General features: G+C 45.0%; 1 protein-coding gene across 6 annotated transcripts in view; it reads left to right on the forward strand.

Moving 5' to 3' along the window:
* LOC129831048 (receptor-type tyrosine-protein phosphatase U-like) overlaps positions 1-27,806 on the forward strand; it is a 295,005-nt gene that overhangs the window by 244,512 nt on the left and 22,687 nt on the right. For 3 of the 6 annotated variants that reach the window (XM_055894045.1, XM_055894046.1, XM_055894048.1), the window contains 9 exons: positions 1,641-1,828; positions 5,454-5,526; positions 5,755-5,831; positions 8,647-8,664; positions 14,470-14,506; positions 22,403-22,500; positions 22,810-22,926; positions 23,196-23,350; positions 23,591-23,726. In XM_055894045.1, the coding sequence (XP_055750020.1) occupies positions 1,641-1,828; positions 5,454-5,526; positions 5,755-5,831; positions 8,647-8,664; positions 14,470-14,506; positions 22,403-22,500; positions 22,810-22,926; positions 23,196-23,350; positions 23,591-23,726 (899 nt within the window). The remainder of the gene's footprint in view (positions 1-1,640; positions 1,829-5,453; positions 5,527-5,754; positions 5,832-8,646; positions 8,665-14,469; positions 14,507-22,402; positions 22,501-22,809; positions 22,927-23,195; positions 23,351-23,590; positions 23,727-27,806) is intronic. The other 3 variants (XM_055894047.1, XM_055894049.1, XM_055894050.1) reach the window with 1 other exon arrangement.

Genomic DNA, 27,806 nt, shown 5'->3' on the forward strand with positions numbered 1-27,806 from the left:
AGGAGCACTGCCAGAGCCCTGCAAAATGACCTCCAGCAGGCCACAAATGTGCATGTGTCTGCTCAAACGGTCAGAAACAGACTCCATGAGGGTGGTATGAGGGCCCGACGTCCACAGGTGGGGGTTGTGCTTACAGCCCAACACCGTGCAGGACGTTTGGCATTTGCCAGAGAACACCAAGATTGGCAAATTCGCCACTGGCGCCTTGTGCTCTTCACAGATGAAAGCAGGTTCACACTGAGCACTTGACAGACGTGACAGAGTCTGGAAACGCCGTGGAGAACGTTCTGCTGCCTGCAACATCCTCCAGCATGACCGGTTTGGCGGTGGGTCAGTCATGGTGTGGGGTGGCATTTCTTTGGGGGGCCGCACAGCCCTCCATGTGCTCGCCAGAGGTAGCCTGACTACAATTAGGTACCGAGATGAGATGGGTTCCTCCTGGGTTCCTCCTAATGCAAGACAATGCTAGACCTCATGTGGCTGGAGTGTGTCAGCAGTTCCTGCAAGAGGAAAGCATTGATGCTATGGACTGGCCCGCCCGTTCCCCAGACCTGAATCCAATTGAGCACATCTGGGACATCATGTCTCGCTCCATCCACCAACGCCACGTTGCACCACAGACTGTCCAGGAGTTGGCGGATGCTTTAGTCCAGGTCTGGGAGGAGATCCCTCAGGAGACCATCTGCCACCTCATCAGGAGCATGCACAGGCGTTGTAGGGAGGTCATACAGGCACGTGGAGGCCACACACACTACTGAGCCTCATTTTGACTTGTTTTAAGGACATTACATCAAAGTTGGATCAGCCTGTAGTGTGGTTTTCCACTTTAACTTTGAGTGTGACTCCAAATCCAGACCTCCATGGGTTGATAAATTTGATTTCCATTGATCATTTTTGTGTGATTTTGTTGTCAGCACATTCAACTATGTAAAGAAAAAAGTATTTAATAAGAATATTTCATTCATTCAGATCTAGGATGTGTTATGTGTTCCCTTAATTTTTTTGAGCAGTGTATGTTATTTTTTGTAATGGTTAACATGTTTGTATGTACGTTTGTGTCCGTCTTTGTGTATAGCAGCATACCACCCTGCATACCACTGCTGGCTTGCTTCTGAAGCTAAGCAGGGTTGGTCCTGGTCAGTCCCTGGATGGGAGACCAGATGCTGCTGGAAGTGGTGTTGGAGGGCCAGTAGGAGGCACTCTTTCCTCTGGTCTAAAAAAATATCCCAATGCCCCAGGGCAGTGATTGGGGACACTGTCCTGTATAGGGTGCCGTCTTTCGGATGGGACGTTAAACGGGTGTCCTGACTCTCTGAGGTCATTAAGATCCCATGGCACTTATCGTAAGAGTAGGGGTGTTAACCCTGGTGTCCTGGCTAAATTCCCAATCTGGCCCTCAAACCATCATGGTCACCTAATAATCCCCAGTTTACAATTGGCTCATTCATCCCCCTCCTCTCCCCTGTAACTATTCCCCAGGTCGTTGCTGCAAATGAGAACGTGTTCTCAGTCAACTTACCTGGTAAAATAACGGTAAAATAAATAAATAAATAAAAATAAAATATGTCTGGGTATTCGTCTGTGTGTGTTTGTGTGCCTTTTGTGCGTGTCGTGTTAATGCATGTGTATGTCTCCTCTAGACGAACAGAGGAGTTCAGTGAACGAGTCCAGCAGCCTGTTGGGGGGTTCCCCTCGACGCCACTGTCGTAGGAAGAGCTCTCCGTACCACACGGGTCAACTTCACCCTGCGGTCAGGGTGGCAGACCTCCTCCAACACATCAACCAGATGAAGACCGGGGAGGGATATGGCTTCAAACAGGAGTATGAGGTGAGAGGAGGGAGGGAGGGAGGGAGGGAGAGAGAGAGAGAGAGAGAGAGAGAGAGAGAGAGAGAGAGAGAGATGAAGATCCAGCAGCCTGGTGGACTCGTAGCATCATTTGGGATTCAATGATGTAATTTTGGAGACAGAAGGCATTTTAATATAATTTCTCATCTCTGAGACCAATGGCTTGTGTGTTCAGTAGGCTGCTGCTGGAGGCTTATTTTAATAAGCAGCATTCAATATAAACCTCTAGTTGCTGTTTTATACCATCTCTCAATGTAAAGCTATTTCATTCTTCTCACATCTATTTCAGATCTATTTGTATTTTTACCAAGACTATATTAATTAAATGGCTTTCAAAAAAATATATATATATTGTTCTCTTTGTGATTTACTTCAAAATCCCTCTATTCACCCAATAGCATTTAGCTTGTATTTGTACCTGAATCCAAACCTCCAGGATTCCAGATGTGCTTTTCGATTCAGTAATCCCACCCCCCGAGGGCCCAACAAATTCCCCCTTCTGAAATCAATACCATGGTTGCTTTTTCACTCCTCCATCGCTTTTCCTCTCCTCCCGTCTTGCTCCCTCAGTCGCTCCCGTCTGTCGCCTGGAGAAATAAAGGAGATGAAGGAAAGATCAGTGGGAGACTGGTGTGTGTGTGTGTGTGTGTGTGTGTGTGTGTGTGTGTGTGTGTGTGTGTGTGTGTGTGTGTGTGTGTGTGTGTGTGTGTGTGTGTGTGTGTGTGTGTGTGTGTGTGTGTGTGTGTGTGTGTGTGTGTGTGTGTGTGTGTGTGTGTGTGCGTGTGATGTATGTATCAGTGTGAGAATGGCTGTAGGACTTCATAACCCTTATTTCCCACTGGGCTGCTGAGGCGGCCATTGATCAGGCATGCCGCAAAGAACTGTGGGAGTTTATAAATGGCACTACAGGGCTTCTAGACTGGCTCAGATAGAACAAGGCTGAAGTCAGATAGCCATAACCAGATTACAACTAACTGGTTAGACTGTCAGGTTAGATCCAATCCTCCTCGGGGCTTCTGCTCAGCAGGCAAAACTGGTTGAAAGGATGTCATTACAAACCAGATTACAACAATGATTTATATACATCACTGGATTAGAACCAGTTGACATCATTTCAACCAGCTATGCCTGCTAGGTATATGTTCAACCTCGGGGCTTTAGGGGAGATAAAGAACATTGATTGAAACAAAGAAAATTTCCTTCTGACAATCAGCAGCTGAGACCCTGATGCATGATATAGGCGTGCAAAAAAGTCTGTATATGGGCTGGTTCAATGCTAGTCAGGCTCTGCTGTAAGGAGAGTGAGAAGAAAAGTGAAAAGGAAAGAGGGAAGGAGAGAAAAGAAGAATGAGAGAGGCATCATGTCTTCTCTAAACAGGATTAGGTATGGTATTACCTGTGTAGGAGCGCGGTGCAGGTGTAATCCTCTGATCAGCATGCTGCCCCTGTCCCTGCGCTGTAGGTGGACGGCCGTCCCACACTGCGATTGGGCCGAAGCTGATGAGGGTCTTAGTGAGCCGGGTTTGGAGCGCCTGGATGTGCCCGGTAACGCAGCCAGGAGATAAGCCTGTCTTAGCGTTGTAACGCGTGAACGTGCCACAACACGGACGCTACCGCCGCCGTTGTCAAGTGTTTTCCACTAGTGCCGTCTGTCGGCCATACACCTGATTAGACTCATTTTCACCCTAATACTTTTTCCACTTAAATTAACGATGGTACTTTTCAATTCGCTAGCCAAAAAAACATCTGCATAGCCCTCTCACACTAGAACGAATGATATGCATCTTTTAGCGATCTATTGTCAGTCACAAAGTGAGTGACGACTGGGAAATACTGCTGTCCCGCCTCTTGGAACCTGGGTGTGTGTTGCGTGCATTGTTGTTGCAGTCAAATGTCTTTACACTGCAGGAGAGAGCATGAATTTGCACGTCCCGTAATATGTGGTAATGATGAGTTGAAATCCACCTAGCCTATTGTTTTCTGGCACATTGGACCAGTAAAAACAAGTGTTGGGCCAGTGGATCTGGCCTGATTTTCAGCGCATTTTTGCATTCCAGTTCTATTTACGTGCTCTGTTGCAGTCTACCATTGAAGACTACACGCGGAAATGTCATGCTCTTTGTATTTCAGCGATATGATTGGCCGTTCATTCCAAGCTCCTGTGAGCTTCTCGAGTGGTACTTGAGTTGATGTCTTCACATGTCCAGCCCAGTAGAAATTCTGTTCGAGCTAGTAGACGTTTTGTTTTTTTATTTTTACAGTTTTCTACATTGTAGAATAATAGTGAAGACATCAATATTATGAAATAACACATATGGAATCATGTAGTAACCAAAAAAGTTACCATATTGAAACATTGCCATATGTCTGCTTAGAATCATAGGTCCAACCGCTCTGACGCTACAGACGTTTTCGTGAGAAGACCGATTTTCCGGATGTCTCATGGTCTGACAAACCCCGCTCCAACTCGGCCAACTTTCATGGCGGATGCGGTAGATTGAGACACATCTAATGCAAAACCCCAGATATCTCTAGATTAAACTGATGGATTTTGATGGGGATTTTTGTATTATGTTACTGTACTTAGATTGACGCACCGGTGCGTCAATTGACTCTAGGAGGTTAAAAGGAAGCTTGAAGCCCATGGAAGTCGACAGACACTTACAGGGTTCTTTAAAAGCCCAGTGCAGTCAAAATGAAAATGTTCCTGTGTTTTATATTGTATTGTACAACAGCTGTTGAAACTAACACTGTAAAAGTGTGATAAAAAAAGAAGTGTTATGATTGTGATAGCTGCTATTTGAAATTACAATAGAGCATTAGAATGTACCATTGGACACCAAAATAGAGTTTGGCTACTCCATGTGTTGTGGAAATCACTGTGTTCCCTCGCAAACACGTCTGTCACACTCACTCAGTCACTCATTCTCTCTCTCGCTCTCTCCCTACTCTCTAGTCTCTACTCTCTCTCATAAAGTTGATTTAGATTCAATAGATTGTATCTGGCTGTTCTGCCAGATTGTGTATATTGTGCCATAAACATCTATCACAAATGTAGCCCTTTGATACCAAGGTATTATAAAGCACTTGGATTGCAGACAGGCCTACTCTCCATGCATATGGAATGAGAGGGACTCAAGCTTGCCTATTTACCTCCTCTCCTCATCTCCTCCCCTTCTTTTCCTGTCCACCACATTTCTTCCTCTACTCCTCCTCTCGTCTCTTGGATGCTCTCCTCTCTCATCTCCTCTCCTCTCCCCCTCAAGGCCATATCCATCCTTCATAGCCGGGTGTCGTCTCTCAGCCTCTTCTTCTCCTCACCATGCTCTTATAGATATGTCCTGCCTATCAGAAATAAGAGCAGTGAATATGATGGTGAAGTTAATCAGAGAACCTCAGGGTGACAGTCTAAATGAGGTAACAAAGCTAAGGAGACGTTAATCTGATGACACACTGTGTGTCCCTTGTGTTCTAGCAGTATTTAACACTCCAGTAACCAAGCTAAGTATTTCACTGTGTTGTTTAAATCTGGTGATGACACAGAATATCGCCTGTATGCTAACGATATCTCACTGTCTTTGTGACCACTTGTTCCATCTCTTCTCAGAGCTTCTTTGATGGATGGGATGTCACCAAGAAGAAGGACAAGACTAAAGGGAGACATGACAGTTTGCTGGGGCGTAAGTACTGTTCAGACTCTCGCTCTAGAATGGAGTGGTGTGCCATGTATGGAAGAGCATTTACAGGAAAGCCACTGGAACTTAAATGTGTTTACAATTAGTGTATTAATTATAACCTGTCCTTAAGTCAGTTGCTATTAACAACCACTACTTTAAAAAAAGCTTTGTTTTGTTTAACCTGACTTCCTGGTTAGATAAAGCTGACATAAAAGTCTCTCTCCCTTGTAGATGATCGTCATCGAGTCAAGCTGCACTCCCTCCTAGCAGACCCCAACTCTGACTATGTCAATGCCAACTACATAGACGTAAGTTACCCTCTCTGTCTCTCCGTCTCTCCTGCCCCCCACCTCCAGTCTGTACTGTCTCTGCCCACAGTTGCTCCTTAAACTGAGACTCAGCCGTACGATCAGCTGTGGGACCCAAAGATATTGCAGAGTGACTTACGATGTAAGAGGCTGCACTTGTGAGCATCCACACAGCATCTATGCATGTGCACGAAAGTTGGCTTTACTCTATTGCAATGTGATAGCTGTGTGATAACAACTGCTGCAGAGATGAGTCTCATGCCTCATGCGGAACACTGCCTGTTATTGTTAAGCTAACTTTGTATTGTTAATTCCCGATCCCTCCCGTGAGAGCTGTGTGTCTGGCCCAGTGCTAGAGAAGTGCTAAAGGAGGGGTAAATGTAGTCTCTCCCAGCAGATGTCTGAAGGCTGGCCACAGGAAGGAGAGACTATTGGGTAATGTAGTCTATCCTAGCAGCATTTTGTAGGCTGGCTAAAGCTGGCAGGCTAGTGTACAGTATCTAAGGATGTCCAGTCTATAGGAACTCCAGTCCACAGCGTGTGAGTATGTGACATCTAGAATCTGATCCGAGTATTGTCCTGTATCTGTATCTCCCTGGGGGAGTTGTGTTGTGTGTATGGCCCAGTGCAGGAGAAGTGAGAGACTCCTACTGTACTGTGTGTTTACAGGTAGTCTCTCCCAACAACCCTCTCTTTGGCTGGCCTCAGTTGGCTGGCCAGTACATTGTGTCTAAGAATGTGACAGCGAGGATATCCATTTAAAGAGGATTGTCCCCTCGTCCTGGCATTGTCCTGTCTCTTTATCACCTGGGGGTACCGGAATGGATATGGGATTTGAGATAGATATCGTGTCAGCAACACCATACGATTCAATAAGATCCTTAAAGATCCTATAAGCTAGGAGTTTCTTTGTCCTCTGTGACAGCTGACGACTCGTCCAAAAGCTCTCCTAAGTCGACTCCGAGCTGCGTCTCTCTGTCTGTCTGATGATATCAAATATCTGATCCTGTTAATCTGGTGATCAGTTAGTTGGGATCTCACCTGTTCAGCTCCAGTGACTTTCATTCAGGAAACCAAGCCCAATACCAGTTCATACCTCATCCCAGATACTATCTCTTCCAGCTCTGTGTCAAAGCTGTACAGCTAGTAATGTAGCTAGTGTTGGAGGAATATCCAGTGTGGGTGCTTGAGCTAGGGCCAAGCAGTGAATGTGTGTGTGTGTGTGTGTGTGTGTGTGTGTGTGTGTGTGTGTGTGTGTGTGTGTGTGTGTGTGTGTGTGTGTGTGTGTGTGTGTGTGTGTGTGTGCGTGTGTGCGTGTGTGCGTGCGTGCGTGTGCGCGTGTGCATATGTGGAGGCATTGCTGAATATGCACGCAGGTCAGGTAAAGGTGGCGTTCTCAAAAACCTCTTTTGGCAATTATTTCTCTTTGTTGAACACAGCCTGTTCAGTGAAGTGCCCAATCAGAGCAGGAAATAGCGTACAGCATTCTACTGCGTTCGTCTCCCTCATTGATTAATTGTTTCACCATTGTGTTGTTTAACAAAAGAAGATTTATGAGAAAGAAATAAGTAGGAAAGAGAAGCTAAAATGGATAGAAAAGTAAAATGAAAAGCTAAAATGGATAGAAAAGTAAAATGAAAAGGTAAAATTTATAGAAAATAAAAAGGTAAAATGAGCGTTGACTTTTGAGGTTGAGGTGAAGGGGAAGGTTTTTGTGTTAGAGCTCATGGAGAGTGTACGGGCTCTGGTTCCATTCTCCATTCACCCCCTCTTGCCCTTTGTAAGGGCTCTGGTTCCATGCTCCATTCACCCCTCTTGCCCTTTGTAAGAGCTCTGGTTCCATGCTCCATTCACCCCCTCTTGCCCTTTGTAAGAGCTCTGGTTCCATGCTCCGTTCACCCCCTCTTGCCCTTTGTAAGAGCTCTGGTTCCATGCTCTGTTCACCCCCTCTTGCCATTTGTAAGAGCTCTGGTTCCATGCTCCGTTCACCCCATCTTGCCCTTTGTAAGAGCTCTGGATCCATTCTCCGTTCACCCCCTCTTGCCCTTTGTAAGAGCTCTGGTTCCATGCTCCGTTCACCCCCTCTTGCCCTTTGTAAGAGCTCTGGTTCCATGCTCCGTTCACCCCCTCTTGTTCTATTTGAAAGTGTCATTAGCATATGGGCCCTGTGAGGACACCTGAATCATCGTTAGGGCTGTCTACACCGCTGCCTGCGTGTCGTGGCAGGACCCCTGACTAGCCTTCCCGCTAGGCTAACCCGCCCCCAGACGCCATACTAAATGATTAATGTGAGGAGGAGAAGGGGATAAATGGGGGGGTGAATGGTGAGATGAGGGGTGGAATTAAGGGTCCACTGCTGATCTGCAGTTCTTCAGACAGGTTGAATGGAAAACCATGTCACTGATTTGAGTGAACCTAATTCTTTTCATGGATGGTGGGGCTTGGGTTTGACTAGATAGGAGGAGGGTTGTGTCGTAGTAAAAGTGTAGCATGTTTGGTTCACTTACTGTTCCGTGACCACTCCGCACAACAGGAAGTTGATGAAAAAGCTTGGGTTTCTACCTCTTTGCCATGGCAACAAGTGTGAGGCGTGAGGGTTTACACATTTATTCTCCACTGGTAATGTGAAACAATCTCTCTCTCTCTCTCCCACTCTTTCTCTTTTTTCTCTCCGTCTCTCTCGCTCTCTCTAACCTCCGAGTTCTTTCCTATTCCCCTGTTCTTTAATCATAATAATTAGCTTATTTTTTCCTTGCTTCCTTCCTTCTTTTTCTCTTTCTCCTTCCATCTTTTCTCAACCTTTGGGGCTTCTTAGATCCGGATAAACAGGGAAGTAAGTACTACGTCTTCTCTTTCTCTCCTATCTATCCACCCAGTCACCCTGTGGCATCTGCGTACCCCCTTACTTCCTTCCACCTTTCCATCGCTCCATTACTTTCTAATCTCTCCGTCTCTGACCCTCCCAGTCCCAGGCACCAGCTGCTCCCCAGAGTTTAATTTAGCCAAACCTGCTCTGCTACACCACTACACTCTCTCTCATCTGCAGCCAGACTAGACTCACCTAGATTTAGGGATTTGTATTAGGTTTGTCTGTCCACCGTCACAGCAGAGATGACACAAAGCGTGTCTAACTGCAGGCAAGTCTGTCCCAAAAGACAGAACCAGCAGCTAGAGCTTTACATTACATATGACACCTGCCCCCCATCAGAAATGGCACAATGGAACCAATGGGAGCAGAACAGTCTAATGTTGCTTCCTAAATGGTACCCTATTACCAACACATTGCCCTATTACCAACACACTGCCCTATTACCACCACACTGCCCTATTACCACCACACTGCCCTATTACCACCACACTACCCTATTACCACCACACTGCCCTATTACCATCACACTGCCCTATTACCATCACACTGCCCTATTACAACCTCACTGCCCTATTACCAACACACTGCCCTATTACCAACACACTGCCCTATTACCACCACACTGCCCTATTACCATCACACTGCACTATTACCATCACACTACCCTATTACCACCACACTGCACTATTACCATCACACTGCCCTATTACCATCACACTGCCCTATTACCATCACACTGCACTATTACCATCACACTACCCTATTACCACCACACTGCACTATTACCATCACACTGCACTATTACCACCACACTGCCCTATTACCATCACACTGCCCTATTACCACCACACTGCCCTATTACCACCACACTGCCCTATTACCACCACACTACCCTATTACCATCACACTGCCCTATTACCATCACACTGCCCTATTACCACCACACTGCCCTATTACCATCACACTGCACTATTACCATCACACTGCCCTATTACCATCACACTGCCCTATTACCACCACACTGCCCTATTACCACCACACTGCCCTATTACCACCACACTGCCCTATTACCACCACACTGCCCTATTACCATCACACTGCCCTATTACCATCACACTGCCCTATTACCACCACACTGCCCTATTACCATCACACTGCACTATTACCATCACACTGCCCTATTACCATCACACTGCCCTATTACCACCACACTGCCCTATTACCACCACACTGCCCTATTACCATCACACTGCACTATTACCATCACACTGCCCTATTACCATCACACTGCCCTATTACCACCACACTGCCCTATTACCACCACACTGCCCTATTACCACCACACTGCCCTATTACCACCACACTGCCCTATTACCACCACACTACCCTATTACCATCACACTGCCCTATTACCATCACACTGCCCTATTACCACCACACTGCCCTATTACCATCACACTGCACTATTACCATCACACTGCCCTATTACCATCACACTGCCCTATTACCACCACACTGCCCTATTACCACCACACTGCCCTATTACCACCACACTGCCCTATTACCACCACACTGCCCTATTACCACCACACTACCCTATTACCACCACACTGCCCTATTACCATCACACTGCCCTATTACCATCACACTGCCCTATTACCATCACACTGCCCTATTACCACCACACTGCCCTATTACCACCACACTACCCTATTACCACCACACTGCCCTATTACCACCACACTGCCCTATTACCACCACACTGCCCTATTACCACCACACTGCCCTATTACCACCACACTGCCCTATTACCACCACACTGCCCTATTACCACCACACTACCCTATTACCATCACACTACCCTATTACCACCACACTGCCCTATTACCACCACACTGCCCTATTACCAACACACTGCCCTATTACCACCACACTGCCCTATTACCACCACACTACCCTATTACCACCACACTGCCCTATTACCACCACACCGCCCTATTACCACCACACTGCCCTATTACCACCACACTGCCCTATTACCACCACACTGCCCTATTACCACCACACTGCCCTATTACCACCACACTGCCCTATTACCAACACACTGCCCTATTACCACCACACTGCCCTATTACCAACACACTGCCCTATTACCAACACACTGCCCTATTACCAACACACTGCCCTATTACCACCACACTACCCTATTACCATCACACTGCCCTATTACCAACACACTGCCCTATTACCACCACACTGCCCTATTACCAACACACTGCCCTATTACCATCACACTGCCCTATTACCACCACACTGCCCTATTACCACCACACTGCCCTATTGCCACCACACTGCCCTATTACCACCACACTGCCCTATTACCAACACATTGCCCTATTACCACCACACTGCCCTATTACCAACACACTGCCCTATTACCACCACACTGCCCTATTACCAACACACTGCCCTATTACCACCACACTGCCCTATTACCAACACACTGCCCTATTACCAACACACTGCCCTATTACCACCACACTGCCCTATTACCAAACACACTGCCCTATTACCATCACACTGCCCTATTACCACCACACTGCCCTATTACCACCACACTGCTCTATTACCAACACACTGCCCTATTACAACCACACTGCCCTATTACCAACACACTGCCCTATTACCAACACACTGCCCTATTACCACCACACTGCCCTATTGCCACCACACTGCCCTATTACCACCACACTGCCCTATTACCAACACATTGCCCTATTACCACCACACTGCCCTATTACCAACACACTGCCCTATTACCACCACACTGCCCTATTACCAACACACTGCCCTATTACCACCACACTGCCCTATTACCAACACACTGCCCTATTACCAACACACTGCCCTATTACCACCACACTGCCCTATTACCAAACACACTGCCCTATTACCATCACACTGCCCTATTACCACCACACTGCCCTATTACCACCACACTGCTCTATTACCAACACACTGCCCTATTACAACCACACTGCCCTATTACCAACACACTGCCCTATTACCACCACACTGCCCTATTACCAACATACTGCCCTATTACCACCACACTGCCCTATTACCACCACACTGCCCTATTACCAACACACAGCCCTATTACCATCACACTGCCCTATTACCAACACACTGCCCTATTACCACCACACTGCCCTATTACCACCACACTGCCCTATTACCATCACACTGCCCTATTACCACCACACTGCCCTATTACCAACACACTGCCCTATTACCACCACACTACCCTATTACCACCACACTGCCCTATTACCACCACACTGCCCTATTACCAACACACTGCCCTATTACCAACACACTGCCCTATTACCATCACACTGCCCTATTACCATCACACTGCCCTATTACCATCACACTGCCCTATTACCACCACACTGCCCTATTACCACCACACTACCCTATTACCATCACACTGCCCTATTACCACCACACTGCCCTATTACCAACACACTGCCCTATTACCATCACACTGCCCTATTACCACCACACTACCCTATTACCAACACACTGCCCTATTACCATCACACTGCCCTATTACCAACACACTGCCCTATTACCAACACACTGCCCTATTACCACCACACTGCCCTATTACCACCACACTGCCCTATTACCACCACACTGCCCTATTACCACCACACTGCCCTATTACCACCACACTGCCCTATTACCATCACACTGCCCTATTACCAACACACTGCCCTATTACCACCACACTGCCCTATTACCAACACACTGCCCTATTACCACCACACTGCCCTATTACCACCACACTGCCCTATTACCACCACACTGCCCTATTACCATCACACTGCCCTATTACCATCCCACTGCCCTATTACCATCACACTACCCTATTACCATCACACTACCCTATTACCACCACACTACCCTATTACCATCACACTGCCCTATTACCATCACACTGCCCTATTACCACCACACCACCCTATTACCATCAAAATACCCTATTACCACCACCCTCCCCTATTACCACCACACTACCCTATTACCATCACACTGCCCTATTACCACCACACTGCCCTATTACCATCACACTGCACTATTACCATCACACTGCACTATTACCATCACACTGCCCTTCCCTATTACCATCACACTGCCCTATTATCATCACACTGTGCCTCTTTTGGCCAGTCTATTACCTATATAGTTAATTACTTTTGGCTAGAGCTCAGATGCAGAGACCCATGCAGAGAAAGCATGCAGGACCAAAGCCTGGATAGATACACACACTTTCAGATCAGACACTGTAGGGACTACTAGAGCATGTTCACAGGCAACACACTCACTGCCACACCCTGAACATTACATGTAAGACTCAGGTCTGTTTTCAACCTGTTTTCTGCCCCTGAATGACATTCTGTTGGATGTTTCTCACACATAGATTTTCCTTTAGTGTTTTGGCTAATCTTCGACTGCGTAGTGGGCTATCTATCTAGGCCAACTAGATAGGTTTGAAGGGGGTCCAACTTGCTGTGGAAGAAGAGAAAATGTAAAGTGGGAGATTGCCAACTTCAAACTTTGTCTTGGCTTTCTTCTTGTGGCCACTTGCTTTCTGTCCCATCATGTTGTGGCGCTGTGATGGATTTTATCATGGTTTATGTGTGGTGGGGAGCATGAGATAAAAGTATATTTTTATTCAGTTCTTTTTCATCCATTTTGAATTTCTTGATGTGATGCTGTCTGCTCGCTGTAGGTGGAAGGTGGTGGTTGCCTAGGTGACAGACAGGAAGCACACACACACATAGACACACACGGTTATCCATCTCCCTTCCTCTCCTCTTTGTGTGGCATGGCACTTGTGGAATGGGGTTGTGTGTGTGTGTGGGTGTGTGTGTGGGTGTGGGTGTGTGTATTCCCTTACAGCCAGGCGCGATGATGGGATCATGCCCAGGGCTGGCGGATTTGTCTTGCTTTACATTCTCCACACAGAGAGAGAGTGAGACCATGAATAGCCATCCCATCTGACAGTGTCCAGGCTGGATCATAGCAGCACTAATATATCCCCCAGGAGAACATACAACGGCAGATCAGTCAGTGTCAGTGGCTCCTGGAGTCACAGATCTGTCGCTGCTTTTGAATGAACTCCCATTCCCGCTGCATGCAAAGTAGTGTCAGTGGCACGTATCGAGAGACAGAAACTGAAATGGAGCTCGCTCATGCTGCTGGAAATGACCGCTTTGCCTCGGACAGTGTCAGATGAAAGCTGAAATTATTATAATTTCCCTTTTGTAGTTTATTATTGCTCTATACCTGAACAGATAATGGTAAAATGCTGCCTGAACAAAGAAGCTAATTGGTAGGAAGCTGCCCATTGAGAAGATTACGGTCCCTCTCTCTAGACAATTATGGCCGTTGTAGAGAATTGTCCTTTAGCTACCTGTTATTGGTCCTATTTTTACAATACGAAAACATTATAATAAGAAAACCAATTGGTATTATATCTAGGTGGAAGATGAATACAACGCAAGCTCCACTACATATACAGTGTCATTCAATACCAGGTGAAAATGAAGAGAGGATACGGAGGGAGGGGGATGGGGGTGGTTCTTTATAGTGACTCCAGGGACTGGTCTTTACACTGTGCTACTCTGATGATCAACTCTCTCTCTCTCTTTCTCTCTCTTTCTTTCTTCCTCTACATCTCTTTTTCTTTTTTTACAGGGGTACCAGCGATCAAACCACTTCATAGCCACCCAAGGTGAGTGTCATTGGAATCAATAACTGGTAAAATATCGTATTCTGTGTGTGTACTGTATGTATGTATGTGCATGCGCAGCCATGCCTCCCAGTTGTTGATGTTAAAATAATGATGTGAATTATTAATGTTTAAACACCAGTGGGGGCTGCTGAGGGGAGGACGCCTCATAATAATTGCTGGAACGGAGCAAATGGAATGGCATCAAACACATGGAAACCATCTCTTGCGCTCTCTCTCCTAGCTCTTTATCTCTCTCGCTCATCTCTCTCTCTCATCTCTCGCTCTCATCTCTCGCTCTCTCTCTCCCGGGTGGCGCAGCGGTCTAAGGCACTGCATCTCAGTGCTAGAGGCGTCCCGACAGACCTGGTTTGATTCCAAGCTGTATTACAACCGGCCGTGAATGGGACTCCCATAGGGCGGCACACAATTGGCCCAGTGTCGTGCGGGTTAGGGCTTGCCCGGGGTAGGCCGTCATTGTAAATAGGAATATGTGCTTAACTGAGTTTCCTAGTTAAATAAACGTTTAAAAAACTTGAATCTCTTGCTCTCTCTCTCTCTCTCTCTCTCTCTCTCTCTCTCTCTCTCTCTCTCTCTCTCTCTCTCTCTCTCTCTCTCTCTCTCTCTCTCTCCCCCTCTCTCTCTCTTACTTTCTCCTATCTCTTTTCTTCTCTCTCATCTCTCCTCTCTCTCTAATCTCTCTCTCATCTCTCGCTCCTATCTCTTTTTCTCTCTCTCTCTCTCTCTCTCTCTCTCTCTCTCTCTCTCTCTCTCTCTCTCTCTCTCTCTCTCTCTCTCTCTCTCTCTCTCTCTCTCTCTCTCTCTCTCTCTCTCTCTCTCTCTCTCTCTCTCTCTCCCACACACCACACCACACCACACCATACATACATACATTCCCACACTGTCTGGTTTTCCATCACATTCTGTATCTGGGTAAATGTTTCTACAACCTCAACACCACTTCTCTCTACCGTTAGTCACATGTACCTGTACATAGGCCGACTGAGTCTGAATATGTTACAGCACATAGCTGTAGCTCTCTGTGAAGTCTCTGTGTGTCTCTCCTCCCCTAAGTCTGTGCATAGTTCTGCTACCCCCTTTAAGTCAGGACCTAGAACATGAATCCCCCCCCCCCCCCACACACACACACACATACATACACACACACACAGAGAGAGATATATAATTTATTCTTCCTTAGCTCTGATCTTATTAGTTTAGTATGTGATTCCCCTCTGGTGTCTTTCCCTCTTTCTTTTTGGTCCCAATTCCCACCGCTCCACACAAGGAAGATTTCAGTTCACTTGCTCTTCTTAAACCTCTCTGTCTTTCTCTTGCTCTCTTTCTGTCTCTTTCTCTCTTTCTGTCTCTCTCTCTCTCTCTCTCTCTCTCTCTCTCTCTCTCTCTCTCTCTCTCTCTCTCTCTCTCTCTCTCTCTCTCTCTCTCACACACACAAATACTTATACAGTATACACACGTTTATGCATACATATTACATAGCCACTGGCATACACAATTGTGTCTCTGTTCTCTTACTGAGGCAGACTGAATACATTTTAGAATGCATGGTAAAAAAAGCCAGGAGGCCAGATGAGGTTGACTACCACAGAGTGCCTTCAGAAAGGATTCATATCTCTTGACTTATTCCACATTTTGTTGCGTTAAAGTCTGAATTAAAAATGTTTCACCCCATAATGACAAAGTGAAAACATGCTTTTAGAATCTTTAGCAAATGTATTGAAAATTAAATACAGAAATATCTAATTTACATAAGTATTCACACACCTGAGTCAACCCTTTGTAGAAGCACATTTGGCGGCGCTTACAACTGAGTTTTTTGGGGTACGTCTGTAAGAGCTTTGCACACTTGGATTGTACAATATTTGCCCATTATTCTTTTTTAAATTCTTCCATCTCTGAAGTTGATTGTTGATCATTGCAAGACAGACATTTTCAAGTTTTGCCGTAGATTTTCAACCGATTTAAGTCACAACTGTAACTAGGCCACTCAGGAACATTCAATGTCGTCTTGGTAAGCAACTCCAGTGTTGAATTGGCCTTGTGTTTTAGGTTATTGTCCTGCTGAAAGGTGAGTTCGTCTCTCAGTGTCTGTTGGAAGCAGACTGAACCAGGTTCTCCTCAAGGATTTTGCCTGTGCTTATAGCTGTATTCAATTTATTTTTATTCAAACAAACCTCCCTAGTCCTTGCCGATGACAAGCATACCCAAACATGATGCAGCCATCACCATGCTTGAAAATATACTGAACAAAAACATAAGTGCAAATGTAAAGTGTTGGTCCCATGTTTCATGAGCTGAAATAAAATATCCTAGAAATGTTCCATACGCACAAAAATATTATTTCTCTCAAATTTTGTACAGAAATGTGTTTACATCCCTGTTAGTGAGCATTTCTCCTTTGCCAAGATAATCCATCCACAGTTGTGGCAAATCAAGAAGCTGATTAAACAGCATAATCATTACACAGGTCCACCTTTTGCTGGGGACAATAAAAGGCCACTCTAAAATGTGCAGGTTTGTCACACAACACAATGCCACAGATATCTCAAGTTTTGAGGAAGCATGCAATTGGCATAATGACTGCAGGAATGTCCACCGGAGCAGTTGGCAAAGAATTTAATGTACCTTTCTTTACCATAAGCCGCCTTTGTTTGTTTTAGCGAATTTGGCAGCATGTCCAACCGGCCTCACAACCGCAGACCACGTGTAACGAAGCCAGCCCAGTACCTCCATATCCAGCTTCTTCACCTGCGTGATCGTCTGAGACCAGCCACCCGGACAGCTAATGAAACTGGGTTTGCACAACCAAAGAATTTCTGTACAAACTGTCAGAAACCGTCTCAGGGAATATCATCTGCGTGCTCGTTGTCCTCACCAGGGTCTTGACCTGACTGCAGTTCGACGTCGCAACCGACTTCAGTGGGCAAATGTCGTTGTGTGGGCGAACTGTTTGCTGATGACAACTTTGTGACAGAGTGGCCCATGGTGGTGGTGGGGTTATGGTATGGGCAGGCAGGCATAAGCTACGGACAACAAACACAATTGCATTTTATTGTTGGCAATTTGAATGCATGTAGATTCCGTGATGAGATCCTGAGGCCCCTTATCGTGCCATTCATCCACAGCCATCACCTGAAAGCTAAAAATGTCCCAGTTCTTCCATGGCCTGTATACTCACCAGGCATGTCACCCATTGAGCATGGTTGGAATGCTCTGGATCGACCTGTACAACCGCATGTTCCATTTCCCGCCAATATCCAGCAACTTTGCACAGCTAATGAAAGGGAGGGAGACAACATTCCACAGGTCACAATCAACAGCCTGATTAACTCTATGCGAAGGAGATGTGTTTCGCTGCATGAGGCAAAGGGTGGTCACATCAGATACTGACTGGTTTTCTGATCCACACCTCTATTTTTTTAAGGTATCTGTGACCAACAGATACATATTTGTTATCCCAGTCATGTGGAATTCATAGATTAGTGGCTTATGAACTCATTTAAATTGACTGATTTCCTTATATGAACTGTATATCTTTGTTCAGTATATATAAAGAGTGGTATGCAGTGATGTGTAGTGTTGTAGTGTTGGAACAGGATGCATGTTTTGTAATATTTTTTATTCTCTACAGGCTTCCTTCTTTTCACGCTGTCATTTAGGTTAGTATTGTGGAGAAATTACAATGTTGTTGATCATATCGCAACCATTACACTCTTTAAAATCACCATTGGCCTCATGGTGAAATCTCTGAGCAGTTTCCTTCCTCTCCGGCAACTGAGTTATGAAGGATGCCTGTATCTTTCTGGTGACTGGGTGTATTGATACACCATCAAAAGTGTAATTAATAATAACTTCACCATGCTCAAAGGAATATGTGACTCACCACCTGGATGTAGCAAAATTTGAAATTGTATTTTTTACATTAGATAAAAGTAGAGACTCAGAGCTACAAAATGGTATATCATACACTGCATTTGAGGAACAATGGTAATGTAATTCTGCTTTGAAAAAGTTGATCAACTTCTAAACTCACTTTTTTGAAAATCGCCTTTGAATGTTTTGCTATCTAGTGAAGAGCTCGCCTTTGTCTACACCCATTCAGCATAGTTTACACCCTCACCCTAAGCTTTAGCCCCACCCATCTCGTTTCGCTCTCGAAGCGCGCACCTGACGCTCTGGCCGATGATTTGTTTACCTCTGGTTAGCATGAAAACAGCCTAAACAGCTCTGCTGGCAATAATTTCATTACGCTTTTTTGCAGTTGTTTACTGACACCGGCCATATTCAACGGGTGTTGCACACTCGTCACGTAACGTTAGCAAACGAGCCAGCTAGTTAAACAATGAACAGTACCAACAATGCCACAGTGCTGGGAGCTAACCAACCATGTTCAATGTTAGCGAGCTAACATTAGGCTCTAACTAGAACAGCACCCGGCTCTGGGAAAAAAATAATAATGTCAGCTAGGGAGCCAGCCAGCTAACGTTAGCTAGCTAGCTAACAGTACACTTTAGCTTAAGACATATAACGTAAACTCACCCCATTCTGTACAAATGTGCGCAACCGCAACATTCAAAGAAAACTAATGGGACTGTAGCGACTGTGTTGACTTCAAAATCGGGGCTGTGAACTACGTTTCTATCCAAGCGTTGATCGACATGGTAATGGCTCTATAGTATTGGAGAAGAGTTGAAAAAACGGAACCCCACGCATAATGTACAGCACGCATAAAGCAACTATTTCTGTCTTACAATCTCTCTCCACCAGGTGTAGCACTTCTCTCATCATTTAAAAACAAGAAATGGACAGTGACGGGGGTAGGGGGGATACCTAGTCATTTTTTGCGTCATCGTTGCATGCGATCATCATTCTCAAAGCCGCTGTTTACATCTAAGATCACTTTAGCATCGCCCTAAAAACCTGATTCAATGTCGACACAAACCTTCAAATAGGTATGTAATGACACATTATATAAACTCTTTATAGTGTTTTATTTACATTTTAGAGGCAATAAGGTGATAAGTATTTTCCCACACGACATCTGTCCTTCTCATAATCAGCATTAGTTTCGCTTCGCGGCCGCCATTTTTAAAAAGACCCGACGGGGCTCATTGCCTGCTTGAATTATGCAGAAACGGGCAGCGTTTAGGTCATGTAATTGATTCTGTTGGAAAGGGGAGAAATTGTGCTTTACAATGGTATTGACATTACAGTTGATCTGGAAGTATTACGTTTTTGGAGCGCTAAAATAAGGGCAATTGTATGGACCAAGGCAATGTACGAGTTTACGTTAGCTAGCTAGGTACATTGTTTACCTAGATAAACAATGTGTAAGTTCACACATGTCACATAATGTTAGCTAACGAGCCTGCCAACAATCAACTGTGCCTACAATGCCAGAGTGCTGGGAGCTAACCAACCATGTTCAATGTAAGCTAACTAGAACAGTAAATGGCTCTGGGAATTGAATGATAACATCAGCATGGGAGCCAGGCAGCTAACGTTAGCTAGCTAGCTAACAGTACACTTTAGCTTGAAATGAAACCACTTTCTGTCAAAATTAGAGAGCCCGTAATATCTGAAAATGTAGATAGCTAACGCTACACTATCTTACCTGTATACATCATTGTGCATGGACGCGTCTCCCTGACAGGAATGCCATGCCACGGTTGCGCTTAGTTTGAAGATGTAATCTGGAGACAGGTGTTTCCTCCATCTCTTTAGCTATCATACTATAATTCCATTGAATTCAAAACTTGATCCTCCAGAAAGTGGAGAGCCACACTTATGCAGCTCCACTACACATCACATTTTTTTTAAAGCCGCATTCGACAGGATTACCAACACAGACTGATGAGCTTCTATGGCAGACCAATCCGAACTCCTCTCTCGAAATATTCAGCCCACTCATTATCTCAGCCAATCATGGCTAGTGGGAAGGTTGCTCACTTTTTCTGTGGCTAAACCAACAAGGCTCATAATTTAACAATTTATTCATATTTACAGATGGCATACAAGTTTGTTTTAAGGCACATGAAAGTTCACATGATCAAGAAGGCATTTCTGCCAAAGAAAATGCATTTAGATAAAAAATCATATTTTTTTACGTTCAAACGGCTCTCCTATGAAGTCGTGACCTGCGACATATGCCTATTTTCCTGAATAGGGACACATATTTAGCACCTGCTTTTTTTATTTTTACACATCTACCATTCACTGCTGCCCTTTGCAAGGCATTGAAGAACATCCCTGGTCTTTGAATCTGTGCTTGAAATTCACTACTCAATTGAGGGACCTTACAGATAATTGTATATGTGGGGTACGGTATGGGGTAGTCATTCAAAAATCATGTTAACCGCTATTATTTAACACAGAATGAGTACATGCAACTTATTATGCGATTTGTTATGCACATTTTTCCTCCTGGGGTAATTAGGCTTGCCATAACAAAGGGGTTGAATACTTATTGACTCAAGACATTTCAGCCTTAACATTTTTTATAATTTCAAAATGTTGCTACAAACAAAATTTCACTTTGACATTATGGCTTATTTTGTGTAGATCAGTGACACACAATCTCAATTTAATCAATTTTAAATTCAGTCTGTATGTATAGGTGTGGGTGTAGGTAGGTGCCTGGAGCGAAACTGGTGTCCTAGGATGAGGTGGAGGAGATAGTGGAGGAGTCTTGCTCTGAAGCCCTATGTCCACACAGCAACATTACGCTGAGCATACAGATGTGCCCTGGGAGGATGCACCGTTATCTATCACTCCTCTGACAGCCCGGGCCCTCTGGCCCTCAGTGAGGAGTGCTGCTGGAAATCAAACAACATGGCGTTATATTAATAATACAGTAGACACTACGTGGGGGCGAGGTGCTCGGCATCTCAAGTAGGATCCACTGTGGAGGCTTCATGTTCAGGCAAACTGTGAAAAGCACTGCAGAAACAACAACCGCCTTGGTTGTATTTGATCATATGGCTTATTTATAAGAGACAAAGCGAATGAGAGAGGGGGGTGGAACAAAGTGGGAAACAAAGCGGGAAACAAAGCGAATGCAAAATAGCTATGATAACTGAACATGAGTGATCAAGAATGACCTTCTCCTTGACAACGGTCTTATCTATGCTAACTACAGCACCATAGTAGGCCCCTGGAAACAGATTGAATGAATGCATTGTGCGTGCAGAGATAACAAAGGTTGGAATGAATAAGTGTTTATATCATCAAAAGCCATGATACACCCCAACATTAGCTCTCAACACAAATAATATGTCATTTATGAACGTAAAATAATCAGATACCCACCAGAGGTATGATATACTGTATGGATGGGTATGTTTATCGTTAAAGGTATTTGTTCACCCTTACATTATCTATAGTATGACATAGAGGCGTGTGATATCATCAAGCTCACCGTTATAATGCAATCAATGAAACTGCCAATGCGTGCCGAGGAGCTGCGATTTGTGTCGCTCCTCGCCGGAGAAAGAAGACAGTGATGGCGTTTGTTGTTTGCACAACAACTGTGGATTTGTGAGCGTATTGGAATTACATTCTACCAGCAGACGCTAGGAGAGCAGTGAGAGGAAAGAGAGGAGTGGAGAGCCATGGTTCATAAAATGACACACTGTTACCTTCGTCTCTGGCATGGTTTCTACCAGCCCGACCCTGATGGTTATCCCTGCTATTTCTACTGATTTATGATCCCATTTCTCCTCCCTCTATCCCTTCCTTTTATGCTCCTACTCCACCTCTTTCTGTCTTTCCTCCTGTCATCCACCGCCTGCCCTTTCTCTCCTTGTCCTCTCCTCGTCCTCCTCCTACTCCCCCTCCACCTCCTCCACCTCCTCCTCATCCTCCTCTCTTCCCCCTCAGGTCCCAAGCAGGAGATGATCTATGACTTCTGGAGGATGGTGTGGCAGGAGAACTGCTTCAGTATTGTCATGATCACTAAACTGGTGGAAGTGGGCAGGGTAGGATTATCTTTCTGTGCCTTTGCGGGCTCACTCTTTGCATAGGACAATATAAGAACTACCAGCAGAATGAACTAGCTTTGTATAATAAGTCTACAACCCAGTGGGCAAAACTGGTTGAAATGACAGCCAGATTACAACCATTAAGTCTTCCACCTTTTCTAGATGTAAACAGGAAATATAGATGATTGTCATGGGCTACTGTATTGTATTGATTTTTCTCTTGAACATTGGTTTAGAGTTAAGACAGCTTAATCTGTAACTGACTGTTAAACCTGATTAAAGTCCAAATGTTCTGTGTGTGTTCAGATGAAGTGCTGTAAGTACTGGCCCGAGGACAGTGAACTCTATGGAGACATCAAGATCACACTGCTGAAGACGGAAACACTGGCTGAGTACACCGTCCGCACCTTTGCTATGGAGCGGGTGAGCGAATAGTCGATGTCCTTTTATCTAACAAATAACAAATTGTTTGGATATGTATTGGCCCCTGGGATCACATCCAATTTGAGAGTGTTTTGTTTCCTCTTTGTTCACACAGCCTTTATAGAGGCATTGATATCTTAACAAATAATGAATCATTTTAATATGCATGTTTGAATAGAGATGTCTAAATAAATGTCCTACTGTGCCAACTGTAGGTGCCTGTTTGCTGATAATGATTTTCATTGGACCTTCTGTATTTTCCTCTCCAGAGGGGCTACCCAGCCAAACATGAGGTGTGTCAGTTCCACTTCACCTCCTGGCCAGAGCATGGTGTTCCCTATCACGCCACAGGCCTGCTGGCCTTCCTACGACGTGTCAAGGCTTCCACACCCCCCGACGCTGGGCCCGTGGTTGTCCACTGCAGGTAACAAACCATCTTACACCACATCCTGTCTCTGAGTGATGCAGTGTTGCTCTTTATTTTATACTTATCATTTTTGGTGTAGCTTAGCCTATAGATGGTCTCTCGCTCCTGAGCTTATACCCTCACCTCTTTGACCTTGTTGACCTCTATCCCCTGACATCTCTGTGTTAGTGCTACGTCATGCTGGATATGACCTCTAACCTCCAACTCCTAACCCCTGACCTCTCTCCTCCGTGTTAGTATGGGAGCAGGCAGAACAGGCTGCTACATCGTACTGGATGTCATGCTGGATATGGCAGAGTGTGAGGGAGTGGTGGACATCTACAACTGTGTCAAGACCCTCTGCTCCAGACGCATCAACATGATACAGACAGAGGTAAGAATATAATCTGCATATCAGGGATGCCCAAAACTTCTCCTGCAGGCTTTCCCTCCAACCCTAATCTAACACACGTATTATCTGATGACCATGATTAGTTTCAGGTATGTTAGCACAGGGTTGGAGCATAACCATGCATACATAATCTCTCCCAAGGAGGAGAGTTGACCTCCCCCGCAGCATATGGTATACTATATAGAGGACCTCGCACTTACATCTGATAACATTGATGTTGAATCTCTTTTCATAGAAATGTCCTCCTGTTCATTTTTTTGTGGTAAAAAAGTGGTAATTGAATGCATCTATCGGCCGCCCAATTCTGACGTTGGTAATTTAATTGATATTCTTGCATCAACCTTGGATTAATAATTTATTTACATTTTTTTATTTCACCTTTATTTAACCAGGTTGGCTAGTTGAGAACAAGTTCTCATTTACAACGGCGAATCTGCACAGTTCCAATGTCTTATCATCGACTCATAAAGGCCAAGCTCCCGTGCAGCAGCTCTATTTCCTTTTCCAACAGACAGATCGATCGCCTTCAACTTGAAAGCTGCATCATATGCATTTCTCCGTGTCTTTGCCATGATGAGGGTGACAAAATGACTACCGTAATCAGAATGAGGGCAAGTTTGAGCACGCTCGATTTACGTCACATTATGTGACGGTGCTCAGTTTTTTGGCGGCATGAATCTTGTGGAAAAAAAAAAAAAATACATAAATTAGCCGCGTCATTGTATAAACCGCGAGGTTCATAGCGTGGGAAAAAAGTAGCGGCTTATAGTCCGGAAATTACGGTATATAGAGTGTGTGCAAATAAGGTAAGATAAGGGAGGTAAGGCAATACATAGGCCATAGTGGCGAAATAATTACAATTGAGCAATTAAACACTGGAGTGATAGATGTGCAGAAGATGAATGTGCAAGTAGAGATACTGGGGTGCAAAGGAGCAAAAAAATAAATAACAGTATGGGGATGAGGGAGTCGGATGGGGTATTTACAAATGGGCTATGTACAGTGATCTGTGAGCTGCTCTGACAGCTGGTGCTTAAAGTTAGTGAGGGAGATATGGGTCTCCAGCTTCAGTGATTTTTGCAGTTCTTTCCAGTCATTGGCAGCAGAGAACTGGAAGGAAAGGCGGCCAAAGGAGGAATTGGCTTTGAGTGGGTGCTGCTATGGTGACCAGTGAGCTGAGATAAGGTGGGGCTTTACCTAGCAAAGACTTATAGATGACCTGGAGCCAGTGGGTTTAGCGACAAATATGAAGCGAGGGCCAGCCTACAGGAGCATACAGGTTGCAGTGGTGGGTAGTATACGGGGCTTTGTTGACAAAACGGATGGAACTGTGATTGACTGCATCCAATTTGCTGAGTAGAGTGTTGGAGGCTATTTTGTAAATGACATCGCCGAAGTCAAGGATCGGCAGGATAGTCAGTTTTACGAGGGTATGTTTGGCAGCATGAGTGAAGGATGCTTCGTTGCGAAATAGGAAGCCGATTCTAGATTTAATTTTGGATTGGAGATGCTTAATGTGAGTCTGGAAGGAGAGTTTCCAGTCTAACCAGACCCCTAAGTATTTGTAGTTGTACACATATTCTAAGTCAGAATCGTCCAGAGTAGTGACGCTGGACGGGCAGCGGGTGCGGGCAGCGATCGGTTGAAGAGCATGCATTTAGTTTTACTTACATTTAAGAGCAGTTGGAGGCCACGGAAGGAGAGTTGTATGGCATTGAAGCTCGTCTGGAGGTTAGTTAACACAGTGTCCAAAGATGGGTCAGATGTATACAGAATGGTGTCGTCTGCATAGAGGTGGATCAGAGAATCCCCAGCAGAAAGAGTGACATCATTGATGTATACAGAGAAGAGAGTCGGCCCGAGAATTGAACCATGTGGCACCCCCATAGAGACTGCCAGAGGTCCGGACAACAGGCACTCCGATTTGACCCATTGAACTCTGTCTGAGAAGTAGTTGGTGAACCAGGCGAGGCGGTTATGATATCGTTTAGGACCAGGAGCGTGGCTGAGGTGCACCCACGACCAGCTCGGAAACCAGATTGCATAGCGGAGAAGGTAAGGTGAGATTTGAAATGGTCGGTGATCTGTTTGTTAACTTGGCTTTCAAAGACCTTAGAAAGGCAGGATAGGATAGATATAGGTCTGTAGCAGTTTGGGTCTAGAGTGTCTCCCCCTTTGAAGAGGGGGATGACCGTGGCAGCTTTCCAATCTTTGGGGATCTCAGACGATACGAAAGAGAGGTGGAACAGGCTAGTAATAGGGGTTGCAACAATTTCGGCTGATAATTCTAGACAGAGAGGGTCCAGATTGTGTAGCCCTGCTGATTTGTAGGGGTCCAGATTTTGCAGCTCTTTCAGAACATCAGCTATCTGGATTTGGGTGAAGGAGAAATGGGGGAGGCTTGGGCAAGTTGCTGTGGGGGGTGCAGGACTGTTGACCAGTGGCCAGGTGGAAAGCATGGCCAGCCGTAGAAAAATGCTTCTTGAAATTCTCAATTATTGTAGATTTATCGGTGGTGACAGTGTTTTCTAGCCTCAGTGCAAGGGGCAGCTGGGAGGAGGTGCTCTTATTCTCTATGGACTTTACAGTGTCCCAGAACATTTTGGAGTTTGTGCTGCATGATGCAAATTTCTGTTTGAAAAAGCTAGCCTTTGCTTTCCTAACTTCCCTGAAAAGTTGCATATCACGAGGGCTATATGATGCTGATACCGTACGCCACAGGATGTTTTTTTGCTGGTCAAGGTCAGTCAGGTCTGGAGTGAACCACAGGCTATACAGTGGGGCACTGTATCAGTTCCTGGTTCAATTTTTCTTTTGAATGGGGCATGTTTATTTAAGATTGTGAGGAAAGCACTTTTATTTTATTTTTTTGCCCCTTTTTCTCCCAAATTTCGTGGTATCCAATTGTTAGTAGTTACTGTCTTGTTTCTTCGCTACAACTCCCGTACGGACTCGGGAGAGACGAAGGTCGAGAGCCATGTGTCCTCCGAAACACAACCCAACCAAGCCACACTGCTTCTTAACACGCGCGCATCCAACCCGGAAGCCAGCCGCACCAATGTGACGGAGGAAACACAGTACACCTAGCGACCTGGTCAGAGTGCACTGCGCCCGGCCCACCACAGGAGTCGCTAGTGCGCGATGAGACAAGGATATCCCTACCGGCCAAACCCTCCCTAACCCGGACGATATTTTTTTCTAACAAATTCCAAGAATCCTTAAATAATATAAAGTGAACTTGGAAAATCATCTATCAAATGTTGAATACAAAAAAGGCATCTACAACTATTCTATCTCAATGTATCGTTGGAAATAAGACTTATAGTGATCCTGATGTTATTTCATGTAAATTGAATAACTTTTTGTGAATGTGAGTTCCTCTGTCAAAGAAAATAGAGAAAACTGAAGGAAATCCCTTGGATTACAATAAGGGACATTTCCCTTCTCTGCTTCAGTTTGAGCCTCCTGATGTGATGGAGCTAATTGGTAACTTAAAGATATCAGCAGTAGGTCATGCTGAGTTTGGTGCCTGGTGAAATCAGTGTCTTCCTCGATTACTGAGCCTCAAACGTATATATTCACCAAATCAATGCAAACTGGTATTGTTCCTAAATATTTGAAAATGTCCAATGTTATTCCAGATAGTTTAGAAACTATACATACATACTATACAATATCTGTACTACCATGTTTTTCAAAAATCCTAGAAAAATTGGTGTGTAAGAGAATGTTGAAACATTTAAATCAACACTGTTTTCTACATAAGAACCAATATGCATTTCGTTAAAACAACTCCACAGATATGGATGGCTCTTTTGCAACTGGTAGATAAAGTCTTTGCAGCCCTGAACAACAATGAATACGCTCTTGTCATATTTTTAGATTTATCCAAAGCGTTTGACAGGGTTCAAAGACAACTTGTAAAAATCCAAATAACTTCACAGATCTTCATTGTAATGCGTTTAAACACTGTTTCCCATGCTTATTAAATTAATCATAAACAATTAATGAACATGCACCTGTGGAACTGTCGTTAAGACACTAACAGCTCACAGATGGTAG

The sequence above is a fragment of the Salvelinus fontinalis genome, chromosome 32 (genome assembly GCF_029448725.1).
Source record: "Salvelinus fontinalis isolate EN_2023a chromosome 32, ASM2944872v1, whole genome shotgun sequence".
NCBI classification, from domain to species: domain Eukaryota; kingdom Metazoa; phylum Chordata; class Actinopteri; order Salmoniformes; family Salmonidae; genus Salvelinus; species Salvelinus fontinalis.